The following is a 10,828-nucleotide window of genomic DNA, read 5'->3' as shown; positions in this document are numbered from 1 at the left end:
CGCTCTAAAGTAATCGCATTTCGTTCTTAGGCAAATTCAGGGAATATTTTCTAAACTCATTTCGCCGTGATATTTTGTTATCGGCGAACAATTCTCCAGAGTTGTAGGATTCGTGCGGCAAGACAGAAAAGCTTTCCATTTTCATCTTACGTAAATTAGGTACTTATTTTTTTTCTTCTTTGCACTTTTTCCAACTTGTATTTCCATCACTTCGCTATTATAGGTGGATGTGTTCGTTTAGCTTTCCTGCAATTCTAACCAACATAGTAGGGAATTGTAAAGGTAAAACCCTAACTTTCTCTTAAGTGTCCTCAGACTACTTATACCATCTGGCTCTGAGGCCACTTACTCGATAAGGCCGTTTAGACCAAAAGTCCCAAGGTATAGAAATACCTATCTCAGTTCTACCATACACAATAGTACTATCATAAATACCAAACGCAATAAATGGCCAAAGCAATTTACTCTGAATATTTATTCAAGCACATGAAAGATTATAGTACATGTTGCTACAATGTACAATCATTACCATTCATATAACAACGAAAGATTCTGCTTAAAGGCATGAACGTTCTCCAAGCTAGCGTAAAAGCTCTATCTTGCTCGTTAGAAGAAGATTGGAAAACTGCGAAGCAACTCTGTAACTTACTCTCGGCCGTCAGCTTCCCTGAACCAGTCCACCAGATGGCGTTGCATCTGGTTCAGTGCAGCCTCCGGCCTGGGCATCAAATTACCACTGTAGAGTGGTAACATGGAGTCCCAAGTACCCTCTACATAATGCCCCGGCTGGGTATAGCTCGGGGGCCCGTCTGGATACGCAGCCTAAAAGAGGCCTACTCAGCGTCTCGTAGAGTACTTGGGCTCCCCCTGCCCCGCTTCGTATGCCAGATGTGGCCTGCTCGTTATATGGCCCTACATCCCTATCTGGCTACTCTTGCAGAATCTTTGTACAATTTCGCGATCTTAAGATTAACATATCTAAACATTTGTATTACTAATAATATTACAATCGAATTTTATCACTATGCTAATCTTATACATCATACCATCCTTTGGACTGGAATTTGGCTGGAACTCTGGAACTTCTTCTTGACCCGAACCCTGTGAAACTACTCAGGTGAGCTACTCGAATAATTCAACTCTTTTCTTTCTCTCTGTTCCAGGTTTTTCACTGGAGTTCAACTCGTTGCTTCACTGCTTCCAGACTCAGGTAACTACTCTTTCAATTACTCATAGTCTACCTCCGAATATTAACACTCTGTTTTTCACAGGTGCTGAAATTTCAACACGTCTGGACCAGTTCACACACGTTAACTCCAGCTACTCGGATTGTTTACGCAGCTTACTCGTTGATACCTGTCACGGGACGTAATATTTTTACTTCTCTTTTACCCTTTTTTCCAAAAAACTTTGTACTTTGTTCTGCTCTTTTTTATTTCACAGGTATCTCGTTGGTTCTCAAAGCTACTCGTTACTACCACTCCAGTTCAAACACGTTGGTTCGCGAAATGAAAACTTCAGTATTCGTCACGTAAGTCTTTATTTCATTTTACATTCTTTTCTTTTTTCACCTCGTATTTGGCTACTCTTTGAAATAAATCATTTTAGGAGAAATAAACAAAATTCAAAATCTCTACTTGTCTTACGCAACTACTCGTTTGCCTATTTTTTACAATTACATTGCACAAAATTCACAATGATGGAACAAACAAAAAAAAACAAATTCACCAACAAACAACATTTGGCACACCTTCTCTTTATTCGGTATACCTTTATAAACAATAAAAAAAAATACAAAACATAAACTAAACACAACAAGTTCCATCTACTCGTAAAAAACAATAAAAAGAAACCACTCTTCTTTTGGCTCCTCTTTTGGCAAACGAACGAGAAAAAATTTTAACAAAACAACAACAAAAATAAAAAAACTACCACTAATAATCGTAACAAAATTACAGTCTCTTCTCTTTAGACTATTTGGGATTACAAAATAGGAAACGTAATTTAAACCAACTCCGGTCGCTACTCTTCGAAATTCTATCCTTATTTACATCACGTATACACGAACCGCGCTGCTCTTTATCGACGGTTATTTTCAGGATTTTGGTTTTCCTGGTTCTGGCGCTGAGCCATTTCCAGTTCTCGTCTTCTATTTTCTCGTCGCTCAGCTAGCCGTCCTCTCCCGAGACCTACGCCAATCGCCGGTACCGCTACTTCTTGCGGCATTCGGTTCTCTGGCTGCTGCTCTTGCGCGGGCTGCCTTGGCTGCTCGCAGTTTCGACGCTGCTGCTCGGGAACGTCTTGTCGAATCGGGTGTTGGGCCATGGCCTGAATACGATCGTCGCGAGCTTCTCGTTCTTGTCCCGCTGGTCTACGCGGTACGTCCTGCTGCCACCTTCTATCTTCCCGCGCTACTCGTGGTCTCGGTGCCGGTTCGAATTCTCGTACGTTCATGTTCGGCTCTGGCAGCGGCCTTCGGTTCGGATTATGATATTCTTGCACTTGAACCCTATCGATCAGGTCCCTTTCTTGAACTTCTGTAATGGGAGAAAATTATCACTTTTAAGTCACCTATACTGGGAGAAAACTAATCAATTTCTCCCACCTATGGTGACAGAAAGCTGTTCGAATTCTACTGCCTATACTGGGAGAAAACGTAATATTTCATCTTATACTGGGAGAAAAATATGGCTTTTCTCCCACATACACTGGGAGAAAATATCGACCTCGAAATAATGGAATTATATGCCGACTACGTGGGAGAAATATTACGTCGAAATCTGTCAACTTATACTTGGGAGAAAAAACATTGTTATTTTTCTCCCTCCATACACGAAGAAATATTTTGCGGATCCCTGAGACATCAAAATATTACGCGATTTTAATGACCACTTAATGTACTTCGACCCTGTCGACCACCCTGCCTACCTGTCCAGTCGATATACCTACTTAATAAAAAGATGACGCAATTCTCAGAAATATTACATAAGATTTCCGTATATGATGCAATCGAGTGCGGATATTGCGTCATTCAATCGACTTCCTATTCATTTCTGGGGGTAGCGCTTTAGCCAATCACAACGTTCGGCGCGCGCACAACTTACTCCTACTCTTTTCCTTAAAAAATACCCATATTATGTTAACAAGCGGCCTGAAAAACTTCTAAAAGTCAGTCTTGTTGCAGTTTCTCGTTTGGCTTAGTCTTGTCTTAGTACATTCCTTTTCCTTTCGTTGTAATTCGACTCCCGATTCGTTATTGACCCCGGGGAGAGGCACCTACACTCATGGGCAAGTAGCAGTCGGTAATATTGGATCCTGTGTTGTTTTATACGCTGTCGTTTCCAGAGCTATGCTTGGGACTAGCTCCCAACATAGCAGGCAGTTCCGTTCCGGTTCTTTTCGACGCCAAAATATTTTACTAAGTTTCAGTTTTCTGGACTTAGTAAAATTTCCAGATCAAGTTGATGTATTCGACCTGTCATCTTATAGTTACGCAGCTAATAATGGACCAGCCCAATGAGGAATTGTAATTCAAATTCCATACGTGAGTGTTCCCTCGGGGGTCGTTGGTGTTTTCTTTACATACTCAGATCGCCTTCGTAAAATTATCGTGGAGTTCGTTTTATTATTTTCCTTTTCCTTATTATTTCCTTATTGACCTAAGCATCCTCGTGTTATTTCCCTAAGTTTATTGACCTAAGTTTTATTGACCTAAGCATCCTCGTGTTATTGACCTAAGTAATCCAAAAACCAGTCCTAGGCTTATTCTGATAAGTTTCCCGTGTTATAGACCTAAGTTTTCCAAAATCTATTTTTTCCACAAAGTAGTCAAATAACCTTCAATATCCTCCCTTAAATGGTGAGCAAGAATTAGTATTGCGATGCGTTTCAAACTAATTAAATCGTGTGTTACGAAGTTATTTGTGTGTTCTCAATTTATTCCTATCGTAATTAGTTCGAGTGCATAAGCCGAGTATTATAAAATGTTCAAAATGATTATTTTGAACGTCGAATCGTCGAAGTATTTTCATCTCATATCGATCCTGAACCGTAAGTATAATAGTCGAAAATCTCTATTTTCGATTCCATCTCAATCAGTGTATACTGATTTCAGCGAATTCAAGACATCTTATAGTTATCCATCTTATAAAAATGAGCCCAACTCGTATAAATTAAATTATGTCGTATCAAAAATAACCAAAATCTGTCTGCGATCTATCACGACCCTGAAGATTCTATGAGCTAGTTAACAGATCGCAAGAGATATCGTCCTATATTTTACAAGCTATTAATTAATAACAACCCAGTGCTTAAAAAGATATCCAGAACAGGCAAAGGGGTATAGATTAGTCTATATTTCTATACTTCAATAAAAATCCCCAAATTGTTTTACGCAATTTTGAATTTTACAAGATACCGGTACATAGTTTTTGGCGCCCAACGTGGGGCTCGAAGGCTCGAACCCACGACTATGAGTTGGGCTCTTGATCTTAAGAAACTCCTCAGTGGAACGTGAATAAATATTCTTTTTATTTTTTGTTACACTGTGGTGGCGCTAATATAAGTATCGGCGCCCAGGGCTCGAAAAAACTCGAACCTATGAAGAAGGAGTTGGACCCTAGACCCCACTGAACCCCTCAGTGGGGCACGGAGACCTATTTTCATCTTATAAGCGGCTCAATCACGTCAAATAACGCAAGAGTTATGTTCCTGAAATCGATCCGAAAGGCTAATTATTCAAGAAATTAGACCTGATAATTTCATCTTTAATTCAATATCGACTACAAGTGAACGATCAGAAGAATTCAGATAGTCGACCGAAAAGGCTAATTTTACGAGAAATTAGACCTGATGGATGCATCCTTAGTTTCGGTAGACGATATTCGACCTATTCCAGAATTCAGCTCATAATGTGAAAAGGCTAATTTTGTTCATAATTAGTCCCGGTGATTACATTTTTAATTTCATATCATGATACCTGGATCCGAAATCAACTCGACGCAGCCGACTCGTAAATATTCCAACTACATTTACGAAAAAGATGGGGATATGTTTTCAACTCAACCGACTTTTTCATAGCTCCTAAACACCGGATTGAAAACTTCGAAATTACGATTATTGCACTGTTTTCAACATCACGATATTCTCAATCGATTTAAAAGTACTCACTTCACGACTCAACTTATAACACCATGAATCTCCAGGATTGGATTATGGACGATTTTACCATCCCATTTCGAGATTAAAATTATGAAACAGCTTATACTTACTCGACTATGGCATATCAATATTTGTCCGTGGAAGTACTTCAACGATTTCATCGATTTGTGTGGGGAAGAGGAGCACAAACAACTAATTTACGGTGAGAACACGAGCATTGTCTTATGTATTAGCAGTGATTAATGTTCACAAAGTCCTACGACAACAAGACACGTCGTAGGTGTAGAGACGATCGAAAAAGCAATCATATTTCACAAATTCATCTCATATGGCCATGACGGAGAGAATTCTGCGTATCATTAGCTTCCATCGATATGTCTTTTCATACCCATTTTTTAGATTCTCCTTATTAATATCGATTATATTATCGTATTCGACCTACTGACATAAGTACGCGACTATGTTGGCACACACGAATTCGAATAATTGAGAAAATTTGGATCGAGTCATATGTATTTTTGTTAACACCGCGCATGGAAAATATTCCATAATTTCAGCGATTAAACACGATAGTTTCATCTAATAACACCGCGATTCGCAAATATCGACATTACGCGAAGAATTGATAATTTAATTTCAATTTATACGAAGATTTGGAAAAATACCATCAAATGAATTATCAAAATACTTATATCTACTTGCGAATCAATCAAGATGAACACCATTCGAGAAGAAGAAGATGGAATTCGTACGAATATATTTATTCACGTCGACCCTATACATCGACGAAATGACATAAAATTCCCAGAAACCTGACTTGTCGTCGAAAATGCAATTCCAATTACGCATCATTTCGATCACATTGGCATTTCACTCGAATGGAAAAGAAGAATAAAATTCTGTATCATCTTATAATCGAATTAAACAGAATTTTACACACGAGTATATAAACGCTATTCGCGTTGAAGAAAGATGGAATTCGTACAACGATTTTATAAAATCCACGATGACCTGACTTGTCGCCGGAAATGCAACTTATAAAACGCATCATTTCGACCACATTGGCACTTCAAACGCGAACAAAAAGACGAATTTCAATTTCGTACTTACTCAAAATCAAGTTGTCAATTTCATCCAAAACGAAATTTTCGATGATATTTGGAAATACTTGGTTTTGGGGCAGTTTCTTCACATTTTGTTGAATATGGAAACACGTAAGTTTGTTCATTTTCCATCATCGACCAGCTTATAACGAAGAATACTCGATTTCAGCGATTTCAACACGGAAGAAGTTTTATTACATGAAGAACTCGTAATAATATTCACACGCAAACTCGCATCGATATTTTCGAACAGAAAATTTCTAAGTTGTTCGACAGAAATAAACCAATTTTCACGATTCGACAAACTTTCACATTTCGACAAGATTTATGTTGATAGGAAGTGAACGGGTTGCGGGGAGGTATGAGTCATCAATGTCAACGACACAACCTTGAACCTCTTCCCCCCACCATGCGTCGCCGCCGCTTACGCAACGAAACAACTGCCAGCTGTCCGCGCATCGTTACCCCCACTCCTACCGCACGCTGCCTCAAACCAATTTCCAAATATTTCGTCGATAATACGAAGCGTTTTATTTCGAGAATTCATTATATTGTCATCGCTCTCTCGGATAACTTCACTTCTCATCTCATAACTTGGATCGACGACTTCCGACCTGAAAGCAGAATTTGGATTATTTTCAGCTTATAACGGATAATATTTTGAAATAAAATATACGCTTTCGTCTGTTTAATTTTTCACAGGTTTTCATTGAACGTGAACATCGATTTGGCTCAACTAATAATTCAACTTATATGTGGATATTCCCCTGGACTCATCTGCTACTACCTTGCCAATTGATTTTCTTCACGTTAACGCTGTATTTTTATCTCGATTGTTTTCTCACGATACTTGAAGATAATCTCGACATTTTCCAACGACCTGTGGATTATTACAATTTATCATTAGACGGATCCTGTATAGTATTGCTAATATTATTCAAGCTGACTGTAATTTGGTATTTCCTGGTTCATCTAAGATTTTTAGTATGAATTCCGATATGTATCGAAATAACGCTGCTATGCCCAGTACATCTAATAATCGCAACTATAATGTGAACAACGATGGACGAATTCGATTGGAAGCGCGACGAAGAAATGACCCTAAACCGATTCTAATATATCCTTGCATTAAGAACGAAGACGAAACTGCACTTGCATTTTATACATTTTAATTACATTTTTTACTACACGAATATATTTACACGAGCATGAATGATAGTTTAAAAGTACAACTTTGTTGGACTTCAAGAGTGGTTATTTACAACACGTCAGAACGCACGAGTGCGATCTATCGAGATAATAGCGACATAACAGTCTTCCCCCCTAAGGAGAATAACGCAAGGGCGCGTGACGCTCTCGCTCGGAACGACGCATCGGCGCTGGTGGAGGCGTACGCGGTGCAGATTGAGGCGTACGCGGCGCAGGAATATTCTCATTTGATCTTGATGCAGGATCCGAAAATATCGAAATAGGTATTGGATTGGCTTTTGGAACTGCAGCTCGTCTTAGTTGATTAATATGACGTTTATGGGTCTGGTTAGATTCATCTTTGACCAGATAAACCACTTCTCCTAATTTCTGCAGTACTACACCATTGATCCATTTCTGTCGATTATTGTACATACGCAGTTGTACCTTTTCATTAACGTTGAACGAACGACGAGCAGGAATGGTTGATGTTTCAGGAGCATTCGTAGGTTTAACCAGGTCTAAATGAGTTCGCAATTCTCGACCCAACATCGCAGCAGCAGGTGATTTACCAGTAGATGAGCACTTATTTCGTCGATAAGCAAAAAGTACTCTTTGTAAACGTTCTTCCATACTACCAACTTGATCAGCTGCAATACCTCGTTTAACAATTTGAATAAATCGTTCTGCTTGGCCATTGGAGTAAGGGCAGTACGGAGGTGAAAAAACATGGTTGATACCATTTCTTCGAACAAATTCGGCAAATTCAGTGGCAGCAAATTGAGGCCCATTATCGGTGACCAAGGTCGCAGGTAACCCAAATCGAGCAAAAGTATCTTCGAAGCATGCAATTATTCTCTGAGATGTTGTCGAGTGTAATACGTAACCCTCAGGCCACTTCGAAGATGCATCAACAATAACTAGCAAGTATGTATTGCCAACTTGACCAATATCCGCATGGATGCGCAACCATGGAGCATTCGGATTTTGCCAAGGGTGAAATGGTTCTTTAGGCGGATCCTTTTTAACGCAGGTCGGACACGCAGATACCATTTCTTCAATGTCTCGATCAATTTTAGGCCAGTAGACATAACTCCTAGCTAACTGTTTACACCGAACGATGCCGCAGTGACCTCGATGTAATTCAGCTAACACAGGCTTGCGTAAAGATGCAGGTATATACACACAGTCATTTTTCATGATGCAATTACCATGTAGAGAATATTGAGCTAATTCACTCGGTTTTAACGTACACCGCTCTTCCCCTCTCAGCTGGGCAATTAAGGATGCTGATGAGGGTTCTAACAACGTAGCTTCCGCGATCATTTCCGCATTTACAGGTAACACATTGATAGTATTTATGTGAGACCATGTAGGTACATCAATTTGTGATGCATTAGCAATCTGATGCGGATGGCGAGAAGCAAAATCAGCATTTATGTGTTCAGAAGAGCGACGATAGATGACCTTGTAGTTGAATCCTTGAAGGAAAAGTGCGTAATGAAGCAAACGATTCGCACTTAACGCAGGTTTGGCAGCTGACGGCGCAAATATTGACAGTAGCGGTTTGCAATCAGTTATCAAGGTAAAAGGCCTACCATACAGGTAATTAAAGAACTTTTTCATTCCCCAATAAATGGCCAAAGCCTCCTTGTCCAATTGGCTATACCTCGATTCTGTCTCGGTCAACGTTCTTGAGACAAAAGCAATTGGCCTTTCTCCTTCAGCAAAACGATGACTTAGTACCGCACCTAATGCAAATGGTGAAGCATCTGTCGATAATATCAGCTCTTTCGCCGGATTGTAATGACACAGCACTCGGTCACTGGCAATTTCTTCTTTTAATTTGCAAAAAGCCATTTCGCAAGCATTCGACCATACAAAAGGAACGTTTTTCCGGCGCAACTGGTTCAGTGGATGAGCGATATCACTGAAATTCGGTATAAATTTGGAATAATAACCAACTAAACCAATGAACGACTGCAATTCATCCAAATTCGTTGGTTGTGGAATATTCAAAATAAGATCAACTTTTTCGGTCGTTTTATGCAATCCATTCGCATCAATGGTGTAACCAAGGTAGTTGAGCTTATCAGTGACAAACACGCATTTTTGTTTATTCAATCGCAGATTATTTGTACGACAAACTTCGAAAAACATACGCATTCGTTGTAAATGTTCTTCCGGTGTCTTTGATGCTTGACGAATATCATCAAAAAAATTTTTAAAACCGGGTATTTTTCGAATTATTTCTTCCAATCTTCGTTGAAATTTCGATGGAGCGCACTGAATACCATAATTAAGGCAATTTACGAGATGGACACCTTTGGGTGTGTTCACCGCCAGTAATTTAGCGCATTCTGCGGTAACTCCCATATGCATATACGCTTCAACAATATCATACTTTGCAAACAGTATACCCTCGAGTTCCATAAGCATTTCTTCGGAATTCGGAATTTGGTATTCTTCCGGTATGATATATTTGTTCAACGTCACACTATAATCACCGGTAAGTCGCACAGAACCATTTGATTTAACCACCGGAACTATAGGTGTTGCCCACTCGGAGGTTTCAGTTGGCGTATAGATTTTCTCACGAACCAGACGATCAATTTCTTCGTTTACTGCATCCCGCAGCGCATATGGAACACTACGCGCACGGCAAAAAATAGGATTGGCATCAGCACACAGTTTAAACGATACTGGTTCACCAGGTAAGCGTCCCGGACTATCGCCAAAAATATCAGCAAATTCTGACACCAATTTATCGATCTCAGCATTTAGGTCAATATCGATTTTATGAATCGGTGCTATTTCTGCATTCAGTTGACGAATATCGAGTTGCATAGGAAAAATCCAATCACGTCCAATTACACTATCATAATCGCCATGCACAACTCGTAGAATGAGTTTATACTCTTTCCCATCATATTCGACTCGAACAGGTACGTAGCCAGCAATTTTAACCAAGCTCTTATCGTAGATGCGTAAGGTATAACGACTTGGACGTAACGGTGTCTTGATACCCAATCGTTTAAATTCACTCATCGAAATTAAGGTGAATGTAGCTCCGCAATCAGCTTCTAATCGAATAGGTACACCTTCGATACACTAATCGTTAGCCGCCGCAAAACTGGATTTTACTCCGACCAATGAGAACGCATTCCCCACACACAAATGACAAAAGGATATAGTCAGTATAGCAAACTTACAATTTTTATTGAAAATAGATTCAAACTGCCTAATTTCGCTATTTTGCGTGATATTAATTTATTGTTTCAATTATTATTCATTACAAATGACTAATGAGTAATTTTTCTATGCAGTACCTACCTACCTATGCAATCATGTCATTTCATATTATAAATAAATAATTG

General features: G+C 39.3%; 1 protein-coding gene across 1 annotated transcript; it reads right to left on the bottom strand.

Moving 5' to 3' along the window:
- Nucleotides 1-7,586: 7,586 nt before the first annotated feature.
- LOC135840619 (uncharacterized protein K02A2.6-like) lies at nucleotides 7,587-10,499 on the bottom strand. Its single transcript, XM_065357245.1, has one exon. It carries the CDS (start codon nucleotides 10,497-10,499, stop codon nucleotides 7,587-7,589), a length of 2,913 nt encoding a protein of 970 aa, XP_065213317.1.
- Nucleotides 10,500-10,828: the final 329 nt, after the last annotated feature.

Source organism: Planococcus citri, chromosome 3 (genome assembly GCF_950023065.1).
Source record: "Planococcus citri chromosome 3, ihPlaCitr1.1, whole genome shotgun sequence".
Classification (NCBI taxonomy): Eukaryota; Metazoa; Arthropoda; class Insecta; order Hemiptera; family Pseudococcidae; genus Planococcus; species Planococcus citri.
This window is presented reverse-complemented; position numbering and strand designations above follow the sequence as displayed.